A 27,680-nucleotide genomic window follows, 5' to 3' on the forward strand; every position below is an offset into this window, starting at 1 on the left:
CTGATTTATGCAAATTGAAGAATGGTATCGATTGGTAATTGATTTACCTTGATACGTGCGTTCACGGCCGTGCTCGTAATGCGGTGATGTAGGGTCCCGCCACCTCCCGGTTCGTCTGCATTAAGACAAATCAAATTCATCTGTCCATCCTTTCTCTCTCTGCTGCCATCCATCAGGCTCATTGCATCGCCGCTGACAAAACCCAACGTACGTGTGCGTGAGTGCGTGTCTCTCAGTGGTTGTGAGGACACAAGTGGGAGGATTGTCCAAAACTTCAAAGTGCTTTTTGAAGGTTAAAGGTTTAGAACTAGGTTCAGGTTGGGATAAATGGTGGGTGCGCAATTTAGTTTTGATGGTGAAGGTTAGAGTAAGGGGCTAAGGATTGTGTTTCCTCATTCAGAAAGACCAATATGTGTGCAAGAGTGTGTGTTTGTGTGTCTGCACGTTTGTGCGAGTGCACACGTGGATTTAATGTGTGCAAATTTGATCTGATCCTATGTAACCTCCACTCGTCGATGCATACTCAGAGACTGCATGTAAGGGCACGATGGAAACACACATAGAGCAACACCTGAACACAAACAACTCCAGGCAGTGAAACAAACACACAAAACAGCAGCACAGGGAGAAATGTTCTTCACTAAGTCATTGTGATCTAATGTCTTTCAGCAACTTTATTATGGATCTATTTAGTTGCCATTTATTTACATGCAGTATTGATTCTATTATCCTGCTGGTAAAAGGGGTTCATAGAAGCCTGTGTTCATCTTAATGATTGAGTGTGTTTTCAGTGCGTCTGTGTACGTCTGCACACTGACACTGAAATCTATTTAGTCCATAGAGTGTATGTTAATGTGTGTGTGTGTATGTGTGTGTGTTTGTGTGAGAGAATTATTTGGCCATCCCCGGGGGAACAGGGCTTGTGCTCCTCTCTCTTAGGTAATGGAAGCAATGTGTCCGTAATCCCAGTGAATGACTAATAAAAGAGAGTAGCGCCTTGGGCCTGTTCCCTCAGCAATATTATGGCTGGGTATTAAACTGAGTGCCTGTGTAATACTGTCAAGTCACTGTTTTCTCCAACACATTCCGCGTACACTTTATTTATTTATTCTCTCTTGCATACATCTGTGTGAGCAAATGAAATCAAAAGTGCTCTTTATGAGGAGAGATTGTTCTCATCGGTGTAAAAGCTGTTTATAAAGTCCCGGGTGCGTGAATCATCGCGCCGCCGCCGTCGGTTCCATCGAGACACCTGAGGTGCGTGCGAGCGCCGCCTTAATGGAAACCAAACGCTACTTGAATACTAATAAGCCATGACACCATCACCCGCAGCCCTCCACCTGATACCCCTGTACTCTCTTTAAATGCTCTTTAATGGCCGTGTCAGTGTTATACAAGACGCTCATTAGACACTTTAATTGGTTTGCCCAGTGTTGACAGCAGTGTTGATTGGCCGAGCCAGAGCGTGGAGTTAGCGTGGTGGTTTGTGGGGGTCAGTGTTAGGGTGCTGCTGGTGACTAATGTGGTCGTAGTGGACAGTGCGTGCAGGCTGAGGAGCTGATTAGGACTGGGCAGCAGGCGGGGGGGTGGGTCTCCCTGTGGCACCATGAGGTCATTGTCTCCTGTTCCTAACTAGTGGGTGTAGTAGTCTGTCAAAATCAAGGCCCGGAGCCATGGTTGAGTTTGTACTAATTAGAAGAGTTTTTAAATGATCCGCCTCCTGGTTCGTATTGATTATGCCAGTTTTGTGGTGATGATGTCACTCTGCCTGTCTCTGCTGTCATGGCTGATATCAGTGATTGGAGGAGTGTGTGTGGTGTTGCTGCTTTGTGACATCAGTGCAATCTGCAATAGTGAAGAGAAACCTCAACTTTTTTATAGACATCAAAGTTGGTTTACGGGTGTTTGAGAAAGGACGAAGTTGTGTGAAACCATTTGTGGCTCCAGACTGAACTGAACGAACCCGGATAAGTTGCACCGAGTGAGTAAGTGTTGGTCGGAGCTGGAGTTTAAAAAAAAAACAAAAAAAAAAACGGTGGGAGTGGAGTGAGACAGAAGAGAGTCTGCAGCTCCAGACCAATGAGCCTTAATTAGCACAACATACATGAATCTCTGACCAAACCTGTTTGAGTTATACTGTGGGTAATGTAGGTTAGAAGAGTTGCAATAGTAAACTGGTGGAGCACTTTTAAAGGAACGGTCTAGCACTTGTTATTATGGCCACTTCCTTTAGGAGGAAATGTATATTCTCCAGCATGGACCCTTCAAAACATGTAATTTAATAGAAATCAACTTTAAGATCCGTTTCTGACTCAAACTAAAAGTTAATAGATGTGTTGATTTAGATTTCCTATCTTTTTCAATAGTCTTTTATTTTGAGGACATTATTTCTTCATTTCATATTCAGATTTTTGGTCCTTTCCCTCCAAACACAATTTTCTCTCTCTCAGATAACAACTGCTCAGATGCAAATTCACTCAAAGCTGTTTGTCTGCGCTCAGATTTAAAGTTGCTGCACAAATCTCCTGTGTTCTTCTCACTTCTCTCAGATTTCTTACTCTTTCAGTTTTTGTGAAGTAATCCTGTCAACATTCCCCCAACCAATAGAATGCCAGGTTTGACACTGACCAATAAAATTGTCACTGTCTCATTATGGGTGAGTTTGTTTAACTTCTCATTGCACTCCGGTTTCTGTTAAACCAGGTTTTGCAGATCACTCACCAGCATGAATCTTTTTAATTTAATTAAATGTATTTATTTGGTGATGTCATGCTAGTTTCTGCGGCTGTTGAAGATCTGTATATCCATCATGGCAAGATCCCGTAAAAACATAAGTGAAATAAATATTTCACCAAAACGTTATAAAGTCTTGAAACCACATTAAACAGAGCTGCACATATAGAACACGGCTCGTGTGGAATATCAACTTCTTATCTGACACTTTGACACGTCCCTGGAGGAAAAGCACAAGAGTAAATGATGGAATCAATTCCAATTGAACTCCAACTATGACAAGTTAAAATGTCTGCGGTGGGAAAAGGCCTACGACCGTCTGTATTTCTCCTCAGTGAGCGTCTAATATGCAATCCTCTTTTTACTATTCATCTTTGATCAAACTATAAAATGAATGAATGGAGGAGTGGAGTCCTGTCACCCCTCTGTCCACTCAGTGCACCGTCCCGGCCTCGGCGTGCGATGATTGATTTGGGTTTGGGACATATATTGCTTTGGAGGGGTCTATTCTGACTGTACTTCATCACCAGGCCCGGCTAAATGCTTTAAAAGCATTGATTTGCCTGAATTACAACATGGCATCAGACCTCTCACCTGTCTGTGGGCCGTTGTGTGTGTGAGTGTGTGCGTTCGGCGTGTGTGAGTGTGTGCGAGGGGAGAGAGAGCAAAGACAGATCTCGCCTCCACATATCATAACACTCGGCTCTCCTCTCCCTTTATCCCCGTCATCTGCCACCCCTCCCATCGATTTGCCCCATAAAAGGTGTTTAATTCAATCAAGAGGAAAGTGAGTGCCTGTTTTTCTGGGTCCCTGTCGATAGCAGTATAATCAGTTAGAGTGGGCCGACTAGACCTCTCTCTCTCTCTCCCTCTCCGGCTCTGACACTCACTTACACGAGCTGGGTTTATAAAAACTCCATACTATCTATTTCCGTTCAGTCCTTTGACTTCCTACCCACTCCACACACACACACACACACACACACACACACACACACACACACACACACAAACACACACACACACACACACACACACACCAACAACTCAACATGTGGGGGTTCATTGATTCAACTCCACATTCCTTCAAGTCCAAAGGTCTGGAAATACAATCCAGGAATTTTTACTTCAAATTAACAAAAAATGTTTAAAGTTAATGACAAGATTTTATGGATTTCACAAAATTCCTATATACATTTTATAGGGTACTATTTTTGTCTTCAGCCCTGCTCCCTTGAGCAAGGCGTCATTTACAGTGCACTAATATTTACACACACACACACACACACACACACACACACACACTTCTATCAGTTTGCAACACTGTTATACGTTGTACTTCTTCTCACGTGGGTACCAAGAGGGCGCTCAACCCACTCGAGCGCACTAACCACTAGACAATAAAGGGAATGAAGAAATAAAAGGTCCGATTCATCAAAATCACACAGGACTCTACCACCCAGTAAATTAAACAATATTTCATAATCACTCTGACAATGAGACAAGAGACAGCAATTTGGGCTGAGAGCCTCTTCTCAGCGGAGGAGTGCACACACACACACACACACACACACACACACACACACACACACACACACACACACATAATTATCAGAGCGGACATGCTCTGGAGACCCCAGACACTCCCCTAGTACCTGCCCAATCAACTGTCCAACAACAGACACCCACCCGGCCTTCATTTATCTTGTCTGTGAGTGTGTGTGCATGTGTGTGTCTGTGTGTGTGAGTGTGTGTATCAAGCTAATTACCACCATGAACCATCCCACACATGGACCTAACCCAGACATTGTGGCGCTGTCCAGGGACATGGGAGGTGGGTAATTAGCCTTCCATTATTACAACACACACTGGCACACACACACACAGACACACAGACACACACACATCACATACACATCTAGCGGTCAGTGGAGGGGCAGTCAGAGGGCTGGGAGGTTTTGTCAGTACTTGTTTGGGGTCTATGGACACTGCAGCAGGTCAGTAAGCAGGTATTAGGATTTTAATATTAGAAATATTCGTTATATTTAACACAACATGCCAAATTTCCATCTTTGTTTAACAGACAACAGCCGGGTCAGTGAAATTATTCAGATTTACTTTTTATCTCCTGAAAACTGTAACACGGACAACTTCTGAGAACTCACATGCATACTTTTGTATTCAAGTTTAATCTTGTAACTGGACAATATATATGACTCACTTAGTTTCTTCTGTTTCTTCTCACAATTGCAACAATGTGCAGCCACTTCATTGCATTGAATATGAAACGCACGGTTTGTCTTATCCCACAGTTTTTCTGATTGTGTGGAACTCTCTTTCCTCAAATCTGGTTTTCATATCAAATTCAGGAGAAAATCCTTCCAAAATGGATAACGCATGTCTTTTTCATCACGTCAGGAAATCAACTGTGCATATTTTCAAATTACTTCATGTCACATGTACTGTTAGCTCTGGATGGGTTGTGACAATGATTGTGTTCATGCTGTAATTGTCATAACTGTGTCCTCATGGAGTCATAAGTCACCTTACGACCAAAACAGCCAGAAACAACGCAAAACACAACTCTGCTCCGCTCTCCAGGAAATCGACACTGTGCCAAAGCTTAATACCACCTTGGGGCCGTGTGTGTGCGTGAGTACATGGGGGGGGTGCAGGTGGGTTGAAGATGTTAAAAAAAAAATCTCATAACTCCAAGCTGGCCCAAAAAGTACTCCATCCCACCGCTGGCCCAGCTGTTGTCTAGGGGTGTGTAATTGTGTCAAAACCTTCCATTCGCCTCCAGCAGCGCCCCCCTAAAGCAGTTAGACGCCTCCCCCCACATGGTCCCGGGCATCATCATTTTCCTGCAACCATCCATCTTCGGCCTGCGATTAATTCTCTTCATTTCCGAGCACAGGCCATAAATCCTGGCACACTTAATTAATTTCACGGCCAACACGGGGCTCCTGTAAAGCGAGGATTGTTCTCGCAAAAGCCCATATTAATTATGCTATTTTACAGCCATCTCATTGACGGCTGTGTTTCATCTTTCATAATTACATTTTCAACAACAACGGGGGCAACAAAAGGAGTCTAATTATGGATTTGGCGGCACGCTCCCTTGTAATAAGTCAATGTTAGCATCGAGCCCGGCGACGTGGCGCTAAGGCGTTACGACACCGAGCGGTGGAGCCACCCTGCAGAATCAATGGGAGCCTCCGTGTTTTATTATTGTTACAGTAACTATGATTTTAGCTGAGAGGACAATCATAATGCACAGCATATTGAAAGCATTTGGTTGCCTGCTGGCGTAAATTGTGTTGATGAAGTTAGAGGAGATTATTGTCACGTTGAGGCTCTGGTGATCATTACTCTTGTGATGGAGCTGGTCGGGTCTCTGTGGTGGAGCTCATCAGCTGCTCTCCTGATGTTCAGTGTCTCCCTCCTGTCCCTCAGCAGGCAACACGCATGTTCCTCTCATGTGTCCCGTGATCCACAGACTGAACAGATGAATCTAAGCTTAAACACAACTGCAACTGGAGAGGCAGTGGACTAGAGGCGGTGGACTAGGTGGAGAGGCGGTGGACTAGTGGCAGAAACTTAGACTATGGGCAGAAAAGGTCTCTGGTTCGTCTCTGGTTCGACTCCACGGAGACACAACAAAAAGACGAACCTGGATTGATCTGTCCAAAAATCCAAGAGGATTCTCCCTACCCTGTCCAGTGCCCCTGAGCAAGGCACCTTAATCCCCCAACATCTGCTCCCCGGGTGCCGTACACGGCTGCTCACTGCTCTGTGTGTCCTGCACCAGATGGGTTAAAAGCAGAGGTTAAATGTCCCTACAATTGCATGAGTGTGCTTGTGCATGTCTGTGCATGTGTTTGGGACAAATAAATGTATCTTAATCTTAAATTCGCTTATTACATCGTGTTCATCTTCTTTAAACTACAAAGCGCCTGGACAACATCCCGGGGAAGGCGTTTTCCTTCCCGGGCCACGTGTCACGTTCCACTGCTGGTCTGTGCCACAGGTCACCACCCGGTCGTGACGGCTGTCGAAGCCTGTGTTAACAGCCGCCTACACAGTTCGCCCGGCTCGCACCCACACACTCCTGGAACTAAGCAGTAATGATATACTCAAACACACACGCTCAACACAAGAGCTGCCATAAGCACGCTGTGATGCATGGGCTGTCATGGCTGCCTGGTTGGTGGTAAAGTTGAGGCAGAAGGCCTGTGCTTGTTAAGTCATGATGACCGGGCGTCACTTTAGACGGGTCTTTACTTTTGATCGTTGCAGAGCCGTGCTGAGAAGATTAGTCGGTTCATTGATAAAAAAAACCCGAATATTTTCATAATCAATGATATAAAATGTGAAAATTCACTGGTTACAACTTCTCCAATGTAAAACTGTTTTTACAATTGTTCACAAAACTGAAGGATATGATCATCATGTCCTGTCTTGAAATAACCAGTTGTTAATAATAATGTTGAAACAGGTTTTTCTTTACTTATTAACTTAATGTGTTTCCTATGTAATGGAGAGCGGACAAAATCCACAGACTCCCTCCTTTCAATCATCTTATTAATTGCTTTGATAACTAGACAGACTAGTGTGTATGCCATAGTTTTTTGTAAAAAAAAAACAACCTTTATCGTTACTGCAAAAAAATCTGCAGCTCAGGGAAACACAGAGTGAAATATAAGAGGGAATCTCCACTGAGGACTTTAGACTTTGTCCCTCATCACTTACATTGAAAGCACATTAATAACTGATTTACTTAATCACCAGTATGAGCAGGAGGAATAATTCCAACAAGCAAAACATCTTTCAACTATGTTTTTAAAACATAGAAACTGTGAGACTTATTATTAAGGTCTGCACAACTCTGATTTTATACGCTAAACATTAATGAAAATGTTAGAAAAATTCTAAACAAGGTGAGAAAACCTTAATAAATATGCAGTAGAGATGATGATCAACTAAAGGAAAACCAACGTGTGAAAGTGGTAGAAACATTTTTTTAAGAAAAATGGTCCCTGTTCTCTTCTTCACTGAAGAGCAGAGGACACACACAGAGTCCCAGTGATCGTTCTTCAGATGTTACCACACGTGCACTTTATCAGAAGAAAGACAATAACCCTTAAAGTGAATTTGTGATAGAGAAGGTGGTATTAATGGCCGCCTGGCTGACCTGAGCACGCAGCCATGTCACCTCTGATCAGTGGTGTTACAGTCCACTGCCAGGTAGTCCTTTCACTTCCTATTAGGGTCCTCAAGCTGAGAGTCGGTGCAGTGGCAAGGGCCATAAGTCCTTTGACAGCGACCTTGAACATATGTGTGTGTGTGTGTTTATTCATGTGCAACCACAACAAGCATCTCTGCCTGTGTGTGTGTGTGTGCGTGCGTGTGTGTGTGTGCACGAGTGTGTGGGTGAAATCTCTTCCTCTCCCCTCCACTCCTTCCTTGTCAAGGCCATCGGTGATCAGTGGAGGTTAAAAGTTACAAATCACCCCTCCTCCCCCACTCTGCCCTCCAATCCACCTCCTCCCTCCCCTCCTCTCCCCTCCCCACCTGTCCTCACACTCACCCAGGCGAGGGGCCTCTGGGGGGCCCGGGTCTCATTCGTATTGGGGGCCAGGGCTCCTGTTGAGGGTCTGCAGGGGATCAGAGGCAGCGGAGGGCAATTACTCCTCGGCTTTAATTGGCATTATCATTTTAGCGGGCTGACAAAGATGGATCACCCGGCAGGACCCCGGCTACTGTCAGGCGGGGGAGAGGGGAGGAGAGGGAGAAGGTGTGGGCCTTGTGGGCACCGTAAGAGAGAGGGAGAGAGAGAGAGAGAGGATGAGGGGAGAGGAAAACCTAAGAGGAAGAGAGGAGCACAAGATGAAGGGCAGAAGAGGCAAAATAAATCGGATATGAGACTCTCCTGAACAACTTGAACAAATAACCTCCATTATACAAGAAAGGTGTGTGAAGGAATTGTGTGGGCCAGTATCTTCTGTGTGTGTGTGTGTGTGTGTGTGTGTGTGTGTTTGTGTGTGTGTGTGTGTGTGTGTGTGTGTGTGTGTGTGTGTGTGTGTGTGTGTATGGCTGATTTTATGCCCGTGTGTGCAGGGGGAAAGGGCAGGGATGGGGGGGGAGGGAGGAGGTGTATTAGTGTAACCCACTGTGAATCCTGGCGAGGGCCTAACGAGCAGCATGGCTGTGGCTCCATAACTCAGGTCCTGTAAAGCTGTCAGTGGAATTAAGAGGCACCCATTATAGGTGCCCATACAAGTGCCTCAATGCAAAACACCAGTCGTCTCCCCGGGGCCGGCAGCGGCAGCGGCAGATAATTTTAGCTACTTAGTGAATCATCTTCAAAGCCGGAGCTGAGTCTTTTCCGCTCTGTGGTCACAGCCTCAGCGGTAAGGACACACTGTTATACCATGCTCTCCGCTCTGCACCTTTATTTGTGCTTTTTGAGTTGAACTTCCCTTTTTACATCAGACCCCCAGGTCCAACCCCCCCCCAAAGATCCCCAGCATCTCCAGAGACTGACACAGACAACACCAGACAGCAACGCGGTGATGGATGGATGAAAAATTATTATGAAGCTGTCCGGCCTTTGAATTATTGTTCTGTCTGTTGATAATCCCTTATTTTTCTCTCTCTTCCTGACGTCCAACAAAATCTCTCAGTCGGACTAGAAAAAAAGAAAGGCGAGGGACGGCTGATGGAAGATGATGAAGTGAGGGGAAGGAGGGGATTTGGGGGCCTTGCTTCCCGCCTCTTTTAGGGAAAGAACATACTTGAAGGGAATACTGTACACACTCTCTCTCTCTCTCGCTCTCTTTTTCTCCCCCTCTCTCCCTGATATGAAAAATGAAAACTATAAGGGATACAATAATAAAAATAGCAGTATGAGTGGACAGGCCAGAGCAGTCCATTACTCACAGCTGCTTTGGGCTGCGTGGTAAAAATGTGCTGCTCGCTGCAAAAGCATGCATCACCGCCGGCCCAAAACAAATGGGCTGTCTCCAGCGTATTTACCTCCAATTGTTCAAGCATTTGTGGGGAGAGCTACGGCCTGTCCAAACAACTCAGGCCTGTCCGTCTGAGGGACATGAGAGCGGGTGATTGGGAGCCATGATGAGAGAGACATCGGATACGCTGAATGACAAGAACACAGGAGAAGAGGGATTGAGATAAAGGTCTAAACAGGAAGAGGGGAGAAATCTGAGTTTTTGAGTTTGTGAAAGTGGAAATGGGAAAGGGGATATATAGATTAGGCTGATTGGTTAATTGGAAGAAAATTTATCAACAGTTTTTGCTTCTCATTTATTAAAATGGCAGCTTTTACTGCTTTTTATCACTAAATATCATCGATGGGACAAAACAAGCAATTTGATAACATCAGTGAATGTAAAGAATTGCAGGTACATGGGAAAAGCTTCTGTATCATACTTCATAATGGATCATCCCTTGGTAATTTGTCAAGCATTAACATTTGAATAATGGTGGCTGGGTCATGCGTCTCCGCAAATATGAGAATTTGTCGCAATCGTCTCTGACTTGAGGGAAAGAAAGAACTAAAGAGAGCAAACTTGGAGCTAAAAATGCCAAAAAATTAACTAATTTGGGATACGTAACAATATTTACATTTTCCAAATTGGTTATAAAATGTAACTTAAAGATGATGAGACAGTATTTTTATGATGATTGAACAGATTCTTTCAACATGAAGACTTATCTCAACACACATGAAACCAGTAGTTCTCACACTCATTTGGAACGCTCTCCTTAAGAAGCCAGGAAAAGAAACGTTCATGACCCCCTCCCGTAATTTGGGTGTGTGTGGAGAGTGGTGGGTGCTTGGGTTGTTGGAGTGACGCCAGAGGGCCATTAAAAACTTCATGGATAATTTGATGGTCCACGGCCCCACTGATGGGATAACCCAGCTGAATAAAAATCTTTTTTATTGTAAGCAATAGTTTATTTACCTTTTCCTCACTCTACACTTTCTTTTTCTCGTCTTCCGTTCTCTCTCTATCCCTCTAGCTTAAGCCCTGTGTCGCCTTATGAATCCATTTCCTGTATCTGTCATTTCAAATTAAAAGAGCTCTGCAGAGTATAGTGTTATCGCTGAAAATGTGTTCAGGGAAAACACTGATTAACAATGAACTAATAAAAGAGGATCCAAGTTGAATTTGAGTGGAATAAAGGTCAGAACAACAGCATCAGCAAACTTATTTTCATTTCATAAATCATATTCATTGAATTCAGTTTCACTCCATATTTGTTTCCCGTCGACCCCCTCCCTAAAACAGAAAGCTCATTAACCTGGAAAGAAAAGCAAATCCTCCTCTAAGTTGTTAGTTTTTGTGCCGGTGTGTCACAGAGGAGTTTCATTCTCATGCCTGGACTTTCCATTTGTTTTCTCTCTGAAGCCCCTGACGATTGCGGAGAGGGAGACGAGGAGAGAGGGGAGTGTTGTGTATAAACAGAGCGGAGGAGACAGAAGGAGTGAGGGAGTGGCAGTCACATCAACAACACAGTCAACTCATCTCAACCCCCCCATCATCAGGTTTGGGAGCGTCCCTGGGAGGCTGTGACTCAGACCTTCAGTGGTGGGTAATAACTTCATTTGGCTGCATGTTTGAGACACTTATCTTTCTATTCTTGATCACGCGGTGCTTGAACGACGCTGAAACCCCCCCGAAGCTGGAGGCTGGGATCCGAGCCGGCGCCTCACTGTCGCTTTACAGCTCAACGTCTCCCATCTCCTGGTGCGATGCAGCTTTGCCTAATGTCCAAGCCCCACTGTTAAACAGCCCCCCTGATTAAGATGGCTCTCCACATCGCCTGTTTATCTCCGCTGCGGTCGTTAGCCAGGATGGGCCGGCTAATGATGAGTAGTTTACAATATGGCACTCTGGCATAATCGAGCCTCCCGTCCTCCTCTCGTGACGAGGGAGGAACCCGCCCAGCTCCCGCCTGTAGCTCTTTGCCCGCCGTCCATTTCGGAAGACAGCAGATAAACAGGAACAAGTCAACATAGTTTTACTTATCGTGATCTCTCTCAGCAAACGCTGTTCGATGATGGGTACATCCAATAATCTGCTGGAGGCAAAGTGGTGATCAGTGAGAAGTACCTTTATTGTCTCTATCGCATTACAGGGGAAACTGTGATTGAGATGTATGCAACAACTGCGTTATTGTTACTCGCACAAAATCATCGCTGACTGCTTTGGGTTTGATCTGTGTGTGTGTGTGTGTGTGTGTGTGTGTGTGTGTGTGTGTGTGTGTGCGTGCGTGCGTGCGTGCGTGCGTGCGTGCCTGTGTGTGTGTGTGTGTGTGTGTGTGTGTGTGTGCGCGTGTGAGTGTGTGAAACGAGGTAACGGGTGCAAAGCGAACAGAGTATAAGGAATTGAATACAGCTTAAAGGAGTAATGAAAAGGGAATTGGGGAACGCAGAGGTACAGATGAGAGAGAGAGAGAGAGAGAGAGAGAGAGAGAGAGAGAGAGAGAGAGAGAGAGAGAGAGAGAGAGAGAGAGAGAGAGAGAGAGAGAGAGAGAGAGAGAGAGAGAGAGAGAGAGAAAGTGAGAAGTAGAAAAGAGCTGCTTATTTAATTTATGTGGGGAGTGGAGGAGAGTGGCAGTGATACATGGGTTTGTTAGTCAATTGATAAAGGAGAGGAAATTTCTAAAAAAAAACATTCATCACCGAGAGATATGGCCGCCATACATCACCTATTTGCAAACAACAAGGGCTAATATTTATCCCTAGAAGGCACAGAGTGACCCCAACACACACATACACACACACACACACACACACACAAACACACCTCGCCATGACCTAATTAAGCCAAGAGAATAGACCTTAATTGGAAAAAGGAAACTGAATTCTAAAGAACACAACAAAATGACAAACAGCTCATCCCTTATTGCCGAGGTGAATGCCTTAATGTTCGTGGCCGTGTTGTTATTCATTGTGTTTTTTTTGTAAACACAGATGCACAATGCCCCACATGTGAGCCTTTAGTGCTGCAGTGGTTGTGGTAATGTGGCGTCTCAAAGAAGTGGCCTCGATAAGGAGAGGGAAGACGAATCTGGTGGACCTACATGGTTTGTGCTTACTGTGGCCTATGTGCCTGTGTGTGTGTGTGTGTGTGTGTGTGTGTGTGTGTGTGCGTGTGACGATACATAAGCTAAAAGCACTACATCTCTACCTCAACACACACACACACACTCTCTTTCTCCTGTAATGTATTAAAAGCTGAATCCGTCTTGCTGCAGGCGGAATCTTTCATCTTTCCCCCCCGTTCCCACATCCAGTCGACTTTGTGTGTGGAGACTTTTAAATTGTCACGGCTGAAATTTAATTATTTAATCCCCCGTGATCGATCATTAGTTAAAATGCCCGTTCCACAGACTCTGCACCCCACCCTCCATCACCAGCAGCCCACACAGTGGATCGTGTTTCATTCACAAAATACAAAAAAACAATAAATTCCAATCCCCTACCAACAGTTTCCATTTAATTCAACAAACAAACAAAGAAATAAATAAATGTGTAAATAAATATGGCTGCTGTGTGGGATGGGTGTGTGTGTGTGTGTGTGTGTGTGTGTGTGTGTGTGTGTGTGTGTGTGTGTGTGTGTGTGTGTGTGTTTGTTGGGGATGTATTGGGGGCGTCTTTCTCGCGACTCATAGTCCAGATGGATGACTTGTACAGGGGAGTGTATTTATTTTGCGGCGAGGCGACATCAGGAGATTTGTTATTCCCTGGCGTTGCCGAGTTTTTCACATTGCTCTACATCCCTGGGACCATATTTCATCCCCACACCCCCAATCCCCAAACAGATTTATTTACAGGCTCTCTTCCTGTACATGCACCCGCCTCCAACACATGCATACACATCGCTACAGACACACACACTCATGCGTATGTGCTATTAAGAGCAGATGTGCTCGAGCAGCGAGGACCACAAACACACCTAATATGAAATCAAATGTATGAACACACACGACACACCTATGTACAAATATACAGAGACATTCTTTATCTCTGTGCTGCGGTGCACTCTGTGATTTTCCAATGAGGATATTAAACAACATTGCCACCAGGTTCCGCGGTGTCTTCATGATGAGGCTGTAATTGCTCTCATATATTCCACAAAACAAGGACTCGTCATCCGCCTGGAAAGAAACAAAATAAGGGACCAAATAAGGGATCAAGCGGCTACGATTTTCTCTGAACGCCAAATGATTATTATAAATGTGCCAAGAAAACTGTGCCGCCAACTTTAAATCTATTACCAAATTGTACATTCATAATATCAGCTACCTTCTCTGAATAGTTTTCCATATCTAAACTTATCCTATTGAACAAAGTGAGAATGGCAGCCTAGATTTTGATGTGGCAGTAAGACGTGCCTGCGAAATGGCATCTCCATCAGTAGCTGTACAAACTGTACATCAGTGATGTCAACCTCGATACAGCTCGACACTTAAGTGGCTGCTGATATGCAATGTTAAGAGACTAAAGGCAAAGGTGCAGACATGTACTGTAAGCAGGCAGAGGCATTTTGTTCCATCCTTCCCTTTGGTCTCGCAAAGCAAGTAGCTGTCAGAGGGTGGACAGTTTCCCAATAGAGCAAGAGAGAAAAGGAGAGAGAGTGAAAGAGAGGGAGAGAGAGATGGAAATGAAAGATTAAGAGAAATGATGAGAGAACAGGCGAAGAGGAAGGATGCAAACAAAGAGTAGAAGGCCCAATCGAATCCCCGTCCCTGACTCCCCCTCTCCACCAGACTCTTAATAAAAGAGGGGGTGGTTGTAGTGAAATGCCAGGCACTCTGTTTAGAAATGAATAACCTGGGGATGTGTGTGTGTGTGTGTGTGTGTGTGTGTGTGTGTGTGTGTGTGTTTTTGTGTGTGTGTGTGTGTGTGTGTGTGTGTGTGTGTGTGTGTGTGTGTGTGTGTGTGTGTGTGTGTGTGTGTGTGCATGTGTAGGAAGGAGGAGGATGTTTGGGGTTCCTCGGCCCTGGGTCTCTCCCTATCTGTGTGAGTAATGATTCAGACTGCCAGTGTGGTGGTGTCGCCCCATCTATAACCATTTACACACAACCACTCATACAAACAAACACACACACACACACACACACACACACACACACACACACACACACGCACACACACACACACACACACACATACACACACGCACACACACACACGCGCACACACACACACTCAGACACACACAGAGAAGATTAATCAGACAGGAAGCAGGGCAGGTGGATGGACACGGCCGCAGACTGGGTTCATCCATTCAGTCCTGAAACAGATATGCTGTAAACACACAGGGAGAGTTTTAGGTGAGAGCAGACGCTGACCCACCAGCAGCTTCAGTGACAGCTTCACTAACACAGAGGAAGTATATTATATTCTCATATCTACACACACACACACACACAGACACACACACACAGGCACACACACGTAGACACACAGTTTCGTCTGCTGCTTATGTTTCCCCTTATAACATATTACAAAATACAGAGTACATGAGTAACAATGATTTTAATAAAGAGTTAACTGGGAAATATCTACAATAAATATATATATATATAAATATATGTGGGTACAAATTAAATGTTGATGCATTTCAAGGCGATAATTGATATTTTCATAATAAATGGGCTTGTGCTGACCAACGTACGATGAGTTATTACCTGAATCCGATGCTCCCCTCTGATTTATGAGTTTGTTTAACTGTCAGCCCCCAAAACTTCACAGCCCCCCCCCCTGCTCTGAGCATGTCATTTCCTGCTGCAGCCAGTTGAACACCCTACAGTGGACACACACATTAGCGACTATAGCTGTTGAGCACAGTACAAACCAACAACAAAGAAACGACCAATTGAATATTATTGTTGCTCTGTTACTGTGGGCTGTTTGTTTTTTTAACAAGTCCGACAAATCAACTTTAAATATGATGGCATGTCAGGCTATTATAGGTTCATTGTCCAGGCCAATTCCAAATTGTGATTTGTATTATATGAAGAGCTTAAACAGCATCATACAAACATCTCTTTTCATTACTCACACGCCCACATATCCAGTGAGAGTGTTATTGGTCGGTGAAGTCATTCCTTATACCTTTATGGCTGTTAGGTGTGATGACATCCATCTGAAGTTGCCTGTGATGGGGAACAAAATCCAAACACCTCTTTTTATGTGAAATATCCTCTAAACTAAACTAAGGTGTTAAACGTGCAGTGTGCAGCTTTGACTCTATTTGTAGCATAATGCAAACTTTATATAGCCTACAAATGCCAACCAGAGCAGTAATTCATATCTGCCCTCAGGCTCTTCTCTTCTTTCAACAGCCTCCAATATAAAAAAAGCCACACCCACAGTAAATGTGTATCCTCGTCATCAAGAACTTTCCTTTTTTACACTGGAATGCTTCCTCTTAATGACACGTTTCTGCTTTTATCCAGAGCATCAGAATCTTTTCATGTCGCTGTAGAATGTACTCAGTCTCCGTCGCTTAAACTGCTTCCCTGTTCAGCTCTGGAAATCGTCCTGGTTGAAGTAAACAGCAACCACGACCAGTGCAAGTGCAGGAATGTCACCACGGACACCAGATTTACCTGCTGCTGAAGAGCTTAGTCTGCAGTTTGTGAATTTGCTTTATTGCTAGAATAAAATGGACATTCGTATGTTTAAATCCTGTAATCAAGGTTTAAAAAACTGAAATCAAACAGATATTATCTCTTTAATACAAGTATGCTTTTCTGCCCAGAATTAAGGCTGACATAGAAATCACATTGTTTCTTACTCTTTAAATGTACATGTACATTTAGGCTGTAAGACAAACTTGAAAATGTAAACATGCATGTAAAATAATATAAATAGTAATTACAAGAAAGAAATAAGTATGTGAGAAGGGAGAGAGGATGTGTTCTTACAGAATAAGAATAAAATGCATTTTTACGATTGTACATGTGTGTCATTATAAGCTTGTTTTTTGTCTCTGTGAAAACAAAGAAAAGAAACAGCAAGTAAACAAAACAGCCATTACATTAGGTGATGTAAGTGAACAGGACTCCTTCGTAAATACAGCTTGTCCTGTGGGTTTAGAGTAGGTCGGGGTGTGGTCCAGTGGTCAGGGAAATGGCCGGATGACCTGAGCTGTGCTGAGTCATGTCCCATGTGAGGGATAGAGCTGCCTCCACCGGGCTCCGGGACGTGCACTTAACCTGCAGTAATTACTGGAAACAACACTGAGAACATGGTAACATGGAAGTCGTGGAAGTGGCTCGAAGATTTCAAATTGCTCTGAGCCTCTTGAGGCAGAATGCGGGAAATCCAGAACCCTAAAGTGGGAGCCTGAGTTGGATTTATCAGACAGGAGTCCATCACTCAAACAACAAACAACTGAAAACACATTTTCCAACTGCAATTTATGTCCTATGCATCATAACATCTGTAAAAGGGAGAAAATGGTTCTATGGAACAGCCATTAATGGCAATCACACTTGTGTGGATACTGACCTTACACAAATAGTCAACATTGATTGGATTTGCGGTGAATGGGAGGAGGAGAGGAGCAAAAGCGAGAAAACAGAGGGTACCGAGAGAGTGGTAGAAGAAATAGGTTAAGGGAAAGAAAGAGGACAGAATGAGTGGAGAAAATAAGAAAAAGGGCAAACAGATAGAAAGAGAGAAAGACCCTGCGAATGAGACCCAAATGGCTGCTAAAAATCATTAATCTTGTGGGGATCTGTGTCAGCGAGCGGCGGCGACACAAAGAGCTCTAGGAGCAGCAAGGAGAGCAGCTCAGTGACCCGAGCCCAATAGGCTGAGAAAGGCCCACCAGGCTTTAATAGACTTTTGCTGATCCGACACTTGTTTGCTGGGAGCCACAAAGAGGCGATTGCAGGGGCTGACAGGGGCCTGCAGGCCCGGGGGCTCCCCTCCTGGTCCATGATAAATGACCCAGGGTGGGCAGGGCCAGGGCCAGGGCGAGAGGAGAGGGGTGAGAGAGCCGAGAGGCAAGGAGGTCACTCAGCCAGGGAGGATGGACAGAGGAGGAGGCGAGGGGAGGGAAAGAGGGGGATGTGGAGGAGTGGGGAATAAATATGTTTAAACAAAGTATCATCTTCATATATTTTCTGTGAATGACGAGCCCAGAGATTATGACGGGCAGGGAAAGAAGGGGAGAAGAGGAGAGGAGGAGAGGAGAGAAAGGGAAAGAAGGAGAGGAGGAGAGGAGACAGGAGGAGGGGAGTGGATCCACCAGATCAGTCATGCCCACACACTCTCACTCTGGATTAAACTGACCCGGGGTCTGCTCAGATCTTTTCTCCCTCGTCTTCCTAAGTGAACACTGAGAACAAACTAAGTACGGATCTTAAAGATTTATACTTTACACACTTGATGGGAAAATAAAACGTCTCCTCAGATATTACACAGAGCCTTTTGGGGATTATTAAAAGCCTTTCTTTGCTCTTAGCATAATAACACACTGGCGCTGTATATACCCTATACTGCAGATGTCGTACATTTTCCAGAATATATTATGAAGTGGAAATTTAATACAAGCCAGAGATATGTACTGACAGCTCCATGTGCGAGCGATTAGAGGAGGAGACCGTGGACAGCAGAGGATGATCCTCCACTCTGACATGTTAATGCCAGAGGGAAGCGGAGCTAAAGCAAAGAAACAGACGATAATTATCAGTTTAACAGAAGAACATTAGTTATTTTTAAAGGAAAGAGGTGCCACTCATGCCTCAGATATTATAATTCCACAAAGAATTCAGTTACATGCATATAGAATTACAGTAGCCAGTTATTTATAATACAGATGTAAACTGTGGCTCTGACCAGAGAATATCAGGCTTTAATTATGTTATGCCTGCTCTCTGATATTTGGTTCTTGTGGCGTCGCCTACACTCTGTGGTCACACACACACAGCCCTGGTTTATGGTAGAAGAAGAAAAAAAAAACAGTGTTATGCATAAGCCTCAGCAAAGAGCCAACTGGAAGGGAGCCAAACAATTGTACATAGCATCGCAATTTACATTAATGAAATGACCGCAGCAAACGGCAGATTTACTGCTCTCTTCCTTCTGGGATTAAGCCAGTACAGTGCATTCTGACATTTATTTGTTGTTATATTTACAGCACGTCAATCAGAGACATCTAATCTCAGAGAGGGCCTACAATTATGCCTTGGCCTCACTATCATATTTCAATGTCTTCCGCCTGCCTCCCTGTCATTTAAAAAAAAGAGAGTGAATGACTTCGGTGGCGGAGTTGGAGCTGTCTGCATGAGGCAGAATAAATAAATAAATAACCACCGCATGTCACTGATGATACGCATCAAACCATTAGCAATGAGTAAATGCGCCACCAGAGGCGCCCTGTCACAAGAAATAAGCCCTAATTTTCCCCTGCACACACAACTACACCTCCTCAGCGGGTAACTGGGGAGTGGGACTGCTGTGATAACACCGGCAGAGAGTTATGACTTTCTGAACAGAACATGCAGAGTGGAATTTTTTTTGGGGGGGTGGAGGAGGAGGATAAACATTTGGTTTTCACTGTTAAATCGATGCGTTTTCATATTAATGAGATTGTAAGAATTTGCACTTATCTCACCTCTTGCTGTTCTCCCGAAAGACTCCTCAGTCAATTACCCGCGATAAGGCTGCATGCTGGGAGCGGAGAGACTGGCCTCTGCCTGTTTACACCGGCGACGAGTCTTAATAATACATGTTTTCACAAGAGACAATCGATCAGTCTGGAGTAAACAAGGATGCTCGAGTAGCTGCACTGCTGTAAGCGGAAGATGTTAGAGGAAAAGGGGAGGGGGGACAAATATGTAGAATTTATATTATTCTAAGTCAGTGAAGGTCAGATACGTCAGATACTTGGAAAGAGCCATTCAGGGTAAAGATCAGTTAAAGTGAAAAAATAATAATTTTGTTACATAAGTGAAACGATAATCAACTAATTAATAATGACACAAGTTCAAATGTGAATAATGGTCAATTAACATCGAATAGTTCATTGTCACTTTTGTTCCATTCAGTCAAATCCTAAATCAAATAGCAGATTTATGTTCTAGTGACACATTTCACTCTTTAAACTTATTGGTTCTCCGAGTGAAAAGTTTATTATAATTCGCTTTGAAACTGGTATTTACTGCGGAATGGAAGCGGTCTCGTTTAAAACTTTCTCGGAGGATGAAGGCTGCACGATAACCTGCGCGTCTCTCGTCTCCCCCCAGGGTGGAAGACTTTTAAAAAGCAGCACCGTCTCTCCTTCTCCATCCCTCTCTCCCTCTCACGGGCCTTCCACCTCGGCTGTTCCTCCCGTTTTTAACTCTGCAGCGTTTCCAGGAACGGTCGAGGAGGGAGACCATAAAGCGTTATCATTACGCACGCCAAAAGACCACTCAATAAAACCACATAGTTTCCCCCCAGAGCGAGAGAAAAACCCTCGGATTCTGACTCTGCATGAAAAAGAAAAGTATTCCTTACATCCAGTGCATCCTACAGATGGAGTTAGGGGCTCGCACGGATCCGAGGGGTCCTGGCAGAGCGACCCCGGCCCCAGGGCAGCCGGGGCGCACGCGTGGATAAGTCCAGGAGCAGAGTAGAAATCCATTGCCTCTTCCCGTGGACCCTCCGCGGGCCTCCGGTGTGGAACCAGCGGGCCTGCTGCAGGTGTGAGATGGGAGCTGTGGGGAAGCTCCGCAGCCTCCGCAGCCTCCACGCGTCAACTGTTAAATGTAACATTTTAAAGGTGATTTTATTTCTGTTATTCATTCCTAAAATCCGTAGGATGGGACTCTCATTAGGGGGCGAATAAGCAAGCATCAACACTTTTTTTCGCTGTCCATAAGCACACGGATCACTTAATAGATCATTAACCACCGATATGCTGCTGACATGGACGCTTTTTTACATCTCGTCTCTCCATTACAGCCCGTTATTACCGAAGGGGGAGAGCCGCCGGCGGGCCTGCCTGGATCTATTAGACGGTGGACTCGGGCTATATTAGAGAGCATTACGACCTAATGGGGCTGCCGCCGGGTCGGCTTCGCTGGGAAGAGGTTTTAGAGCAGCACGTCTCGGCACGACGCGGCACTACACGGCACGACTCGCCCGGGGCGCTTTTTTGAAGTTGGAGCACGAGAAGTGAGAAGCTCGCCTGCAGGTTCAGGGAAATAAAAAAAGGACGAGTGAATATAACTTGAACATTTCCTACACTTTGCTGGTTGTGGGCTAAAAAAAATGTAATAAATGAATTTATATTAGAGTGTGTGAGTTTAGGGAGATAACATCCAGACACAGTGACGCTGGAGAAGAAAAATAAGTGAGTAAAAAACTAAATAGACTTAAGGCTTTAAAAAAATCATCTAAATTGCCAATTGTAGGTTTGGCTTAAAAAAATGTAGATGCGTAATATTATAATAATAAAGGACTAATATTAATTTGAACAATATTACTAATAATACAAATACTTGATAGTCATATGTCATTCTGCTGTTTGTGTAAAGTTGTCTGGATGCTTCATACCACTGTTATTATTCTTTGTAAAATGTTTATTGGCAATGTTGTATTTCGCGATTTTATATTGTCTTTTTAACTTGTGCACAAATATGCTTAAAATGATCCTTGCAAAATATTAATATTTTTTTCATGATATGAGGATTTGGCTTTGGCGTGTGCAGGCTAAATGATTTATGACACCAGCTGCATGCGGAGTTCATCTATTGATACACTGCTGCACAACTCGGACTGATTAAGAATTTAAACTAAACAAATAAGCCCTTCATTATCGGCTCTCATCGTTGGCAGCCTCCTCTTACATCCAGCCTGATCAATAGGCTCCGGTCGCGGCTGTGCTCAAGCGTGGATATGAGGTGGAAACGAAATGATAATCCAATCGATCCCTCCAATTGACTCATTTACAAGCAGTTCCCTCTTCGTTTTATTTTTTTTGCAGGGAAGCGAGACATTTGCTCACATCGCTCCTCTGGTGTTGTCTCCTCGGACAATTAAAATACAGATCAAATCAATGATGCACACACACACACTATGTGAAGGATCTGATCCTCATTGGCCAAAACGACCTGTTTAGACAGAGTCCGTGAATGTGATTAAACACGTGGCAGAGTGTGTTCATGACACTCAAACGACAGGGATTAATAGATGTCGGTCATATTCCCAGGATGTGACCTTTGCAGCGAGCAATACGCGTAAAGACGAATAAGCAGCAAACAAGAAGGAGATCCAGGGTTTTTGAAGTTGCAGCCTCTCAGTTCGCGTGTTCCCCGCACGGGGGCATCCTTGAGCCTGTTTTCTGCCGAGTCCACCCTGTCGTGATGCTGCGCGGTGTAAAACAAAGTGTCCGAGCCAAGAGAGGAGCCTGCTGTGGGAATCTGGGAGCAATAACGGGCTGCGAGCGAAGTCCACTTTACTTGCAGCAGAAGGAATCACACTTAACCTATAATGGCTGTAACACAAGGTCACACAAACACAGCCAGGAGCGCTGGGGTCCACGGAGGCTCAAGTTCGGTGCAGCGAGGTCACCATATAATCACCAGTGAGGAGCACAAATGTATAATCAATGCCAGGAGTGATATGGTTTTATTATGATTGTTGGTTACGTGGGTAGGATGTTGTTTAAAACTCCGAGTCTGACTGGAAGCCACGTGTGTGTGTGTGTGTGTGTGTGTGTGTGTGTGTGTGTGTGTGTGTGTGTGTGTGTGTGTGTGTGTGTGTGTGTGTGTGTGTCTGTTCGTGTGTGTGTGTCCGCAGCAGAGAACACGAAGTTGTGCGTCCTTGTTTGCAGGAAAAGGTCAAGATTTAACTTGGATAATCAACAATAATAATAATCTGTGGTATCACTTCACTGTTGTTGGTTCAATTTAATCAGTGATTGGTTATCTTGTGGTTTTTCTGTAGACGTGTATAATGTGTGTAAAACATTTATTGATACAAATAAGTAACTGTTTCAGACGGAATCTAGTTGTTTCAAACACTTTGTTGATCACTAATGTTAAATTAAGGGAAGGATCAGGTCTATTCTATTTTCTGCTTCTACCACTTAAAACTCATTTTTATAGCAAATTATACAAAGTCGAACAGTTGTTATAGCCACATTGCACATTGCTCTTTTCATATAAACTGGTGTTAATATAAAAACTAGCTTTTTGGGGGGGGTGAACTTCTAAGTTGTGTTATAAACGTGCTATAGATAATGTCCACTGATCTTACAGCAGTACGCCTGAGACCCCCTGGTATCCCCCTCACTGGGATCTGGAGGTGCCGCGTAAAGAGCAGCGGGGACGGTGCCCGTAAAGTGAAGGCATTTCTCTCTCTCTCTCTCTCTCTCTCTCTCTCTCTCTCTCTCTCTCTCTCTCTCTCTCTCTCTCTCTCTCTCTCTCTCTCTCTCTCTCTCTCTCTCTCTCTCTCTCTCTCTCTCTCTCTCTCTCTCTCCCTCCCTCTCCTCCACTTTCCTCCCACCTCCTGCTTTTAGGGAAGTCGGTCAGCTGACTGTCTGAAGCTGTCAGGACTGTGGACGGTGCGCCCTCCTCTCGGCTCCCATTGGAGAACCCAGCGCCACGGATCCAGCCTTCCGCCGCGACGTCACGACGCGCTATAAGGATAAAGCGCTGGCTCGCTCCGAGCGCAGTCTGCTGGATACCAGAGAGCAGGAGACAGCGAGAGAAGCGAGCCTTGAAACCTCTGCGGTGCAGAGCTGGAAAAGCTGCTTCTCAGCGATATTCAGACGCCCTATATTCACCCTGCTGCTTTGCTCCTGTTCTTTTCCTGGAGAAAAAAAGGGGACTTACTGCCAAGAAGTTGCAACGAGGACTGGTGCCCGTCTCTGCGACCGAATGTGGTATTTCTTTTATTGTTCTTATTATTTATGCAGATTTCTTTTTTTGTGTGTTTGAATACACTTCTACTGAAGGGACTGAGCTTTTTATTTTTTTGCACTGAGACGCATTGCTTGCTGCCTCCTGCCTGCTGGTCTCCCTGCCAGATTACCCCGGCAGAAGTAGGCTACATGACGCAAACCCTGAGCACAGCAGTAGTCTGAAAGTTTTTCCTCCACTACTTTTTTTTTTCGTTTTCCTTTTTTTCCCACCCCTCACGCGGTGGTTCATGCGAGAGCAGAAGAACTATTGCATGAAACCAGAGAGGAGAGAAGAGACGCTGATTAATAAATCCGTTTTTGCGACGCTTGCAAAAAAATCCCGTTGCATATCAGCAGCATGAGCACAGAGCTGAGCATGGGTCCGGAGCTACCCAGCAGCCCTCTGGCTCTGGAATATGTCAACGATTTCGACCTGATGAAGTTTGACGTGAAGAAAGAAGGCCTGGCCGGGCTGGAGCGCAACGGGGTGCGCCAGTGCAACCGCCTCCAGCCCCAGGGCTCCGTGTCCTCCACCCCCATCAGCACCCCCTGCAGCTCGGTGCCCTCCTCGCCCAGCTTCAGCCCCACGGAGCAGAAGAACCACCTGGAGGAGCTCTACTGGATGCCCAACAGCGGGTACCACCAGCAGATAGACCCGCAGACCCTGAGCCTGACCCCGGAGGACGCGGTGGAGGCCCTGATCGGGTCCACGGCCCACGGCCACCCGCCGCCTCCGCACGTCCAGCAGCAGCTGCAGCAGCAAGGCTCCTTCGAGGGCTACAGGGGCCCCCATCACCACCACAGCCACCACGGCCACAGCCAGCAGCACCATCACCCCTACCCGGGGGGCCTCCCGCACCACTCCGAGGAGCTGTCCGGGCACCCGGGCGCACACAGCCACCCACACAGCCAGCACCACCACCTCCACAGCCAGGACCCCGACAGCCCGGGCCCGCTGTCCCCGGACGACCACCAGCCGCTCCACCACCACCGGCACCACCACCACCATTCGCACGGCCACCTGGGCCAGTCGGGCTCGCACCACGGCTCCGGGAGCGGCCTGAACGTGGAGGACCGGTTCTCCGACGACCAGCTGGTGTCCATGTCGGTGCGGGAGCTGAACAGACACCTCCGGGGCTTCACCAAGGACGAGGTGATCCGCCTGAAGCAGAAGAGGAGGACCCTGAAGAACCGGGGCTACGCGCAGTCCTGCCGGTTCAAGCGGGTGCAGCAGAAGCATGTGCTGGAGAACGAGAAGACGCATCTGATGAACCAGGTGGACCAGCTGAAGGCGGAGATCGGCCGCCTGGCCCGGGAGAGGGACGCCTACAAACTCAAGTGCGAGAAGCTGACGGGCTCGGGGACCGGCTCCGGGTTCCGCGAGGCGGGCTCGACCAGTGACACCCCCTCGTCCCCAGAGTTCTTCGTGTGAGTTGTCACAAGCCTTTCCCCCCCCCACCCCTTCACAACAAAACTTTGCCCCCCCCTCTCCAACAACATCTTCTCCCTTTTTTTGGGGAGACTGATGAACGAACGATAATATCAATCCACTCCTCCCATCCCATCCTGTTTATGATAATAACCCTTATATTAGAAGAGTAATCCATCAAATAGTATCCTCATATATAACCATCTCTCCATCCACGTGTCAACTGAGATACAAAGAGCAACGTAGAGAGACCAGTCGCAGTATCTTTGTAGATTAGTTGCTTGTAGAGAAGAGACTTTTCCTTTTTTTTTTTTGTTCCTCCTGAAAGAAGCGGAAGGATCGACTGATGAACTCTTTTTTTCTCTTCCTCTCTCTCTCTCTCTCCTTCCTTTGAGGCTACAGCTTTTTAAATAACCTGTAAGTAGTGTGGGATGGCGTCGAGCTGTCGTTGTCTCTTGTAAGAAGCAACAACAAGTCGCTGCAGGGCTCATGGCCTCGACAAGTGGGCCCGAGAATCTGAGACAAATCTCCCAAAAAAAGCAAAGACTCCACTTTATGCAAAACTTCTGTCTGCTGACCCGTCACAGGGTGGGGGGGGGTGGGGGGTTGGGGGGGGGGTGGTGTGGGGACATTTTTATGCAACATCTCATTGATTTATTGCCTGCTTGGTTATATTCGAATATATATTGAAACGAAAAAAAAAAAAACCTGCATTAATATTAATCCTGCATGCTGGACATGTACGGTAATAATTTCTATTTTGTACCTTCATCATCTTCTCGTGTATATTAAGAAAAGCATGTTGTTGATCTGCGCTTCTCCATGGTTGTTGGGGGGGGGGGGGGGTAGAGATTTTGCAGCGGGGACAGAACAGCAGGACTGCCGGTGCAGTGTCATATGGTGTGGGGGGTTCTTTTATTTTTTTTTGTGTCTTTGAGCTTGTAAATATTATGCAACCGCTAAAACTGCACAACAAGATCGAGGAGGCTGGTTTGAACTTCTTTCTTTCTTTGAGTTGTGTTTTTTTTTTAAATTTCATTTATTTTGGATGTTTTGTTTTATGAGTTGGGGAGGGGGGTTATTGATGAGAGAGGAGTGCATCTTTTTTTTTTTTTCCATTTAAATACAACATGTGTGTCAAGTGCACTTTCTTTTTTTTCTTTTTTTGGGGGGAATAATGATTTGCAAGTTTTCATTTTGACTTTTGTGCAGACCTCCCTCCAGGAAGACATACTATGATATAATACTGTCATATTATTCAGGACGGGCCTGAGTGCAGAGTTTTTAGAGAAACATGTGGACACACGTGTGAGGCTGAGGACGCGGACGTGTGGCCATGAGTTTATCTCACACACACACACTCACTCACACACACACACACACACACACACACACACACACACACACACACACACACACACACACACACACACACACACACACACACACACACACTGCACAGAAGAGTCCATCGCGCACCACACTCTCAACGTGGGTTCGTCCTTTGTGTCGTTTTGATTCAATGTGGCTCTTGTGCCGCTAATTCAGAAAAGTCTTGTCTGCCTTTCCATGAACATTTGAAGAAACCACATCCAACCAGACCTTCTGCCCGCTCTGTGTAATTGGCGGCCACCTGTAGCACATTTCCACTGGGCCTAATATCAAGGATTTATATTTTTAACGATATTTAGTAACAACACGTACATGTCAGGGGTTTTATGTAGAGTTAATATTTAGATAACGCGAGCGTTTGAATACAAAGTTTGACTATTAATGCTCTATGTTTTCCTGATTTTTATTCTGCAGGTCAGTTAAAAAGGGGACACAGGTTGTGCAAAATTCTCAAAATGAAAACAATATGTACGTTACGTATGATGTGTGTTTTTTTTGTTGTTCTGTCGTATTATTATTTGATGATTCTGGTTCTGCTGGCCAGATGCATAGTTAAAGTTTTTATTTTAATGATTTAAATTAACAAAAAACTGTCAGATCATATCATAAGCATGGTGCTTGCATTTGAAACTATTGTTGAAAAGTCACGCATTTAACAAGCTTTGGTTTGTTACTGATTCAACTGTGTTGAAATCAAACTGAAACTGCAGCAGCGGGTTGTTGTTATGTTTTCGCCGATTCCATGTACTTTGCGATGATGGGGATCAATTTTCAATCCTGTTTATATAAATAATAGTTAAACACTTAAATTTGAACTGTTCCATTCAGGCTGGTTTCTGTTTTGTCTTATTTTGATTGTTTTTGGAAGAAATTGTTTCCTATTTTGCTTATTAAAGTCATTGAAATGGCAATACTTACCTCTCAGACTTTTTTCTTTATAATCCAACATATCTGCGATGTTCACACAAAGTTAAATTTACAACATTGGTTAATAAGATAATTAATAACCCCACACAGTGCAGACACAGCAGCGCCAGGACACACTCACTTCGTGCCAACATTTAAAAAAAAAAAAAAGTAACCTCAGATTTTGCGCAGAGCTCCAGGGGAAAAATATTTTCTCTTCTCAGAACTGATTTTGCGCAGACGTTTAAACTGTTTGCATTGCAGCCATCCCTGGCGTG

General features: G+C 45.1%; 1 protein-coding gene across 1 annotated transcript; it reads left to right on the forward strand.

Annotated features, from left to right (window-relative positions):
- The first annotated feature begins 23,459 nt into the window (after positions 1 to 23,459).
- mafba (MAF bZIP transcription factor Ba) lies at positions 23,460 to 25,686 on the forward strand. The gene has a single exon (XM_061074760.1). The coding sequence runs from the start codon at positions 24,034 to 24,036 to the stop codon at positions 25,105 to 25,107; it is 1,074 nt and encodes a 357-aa protein (XP_060930743.1). The 5' UTR covers positions 23,460 to 24,033; the 3' UTR covers positions 25,108 to 25,686.
- Positions 25,687 to 27,680: the final 1,994 nt, after the last annotated feature.

The sequence above is a fragment of the Limanda limanda genome, chromosome 7 (genome assembly GCF_963576545.1).
Source record: "Limanda limanda chromosome 7, fLimLim1.1, whole genome shotgun sequence".
Classification (NCBI taxonomy): domain Eukaryota; kingdom Metazoa; phylum Chordata; class Actinopteri; order Pleuronectiformes; family Pleuronectidae; genus Limanda; species Limanda limanda.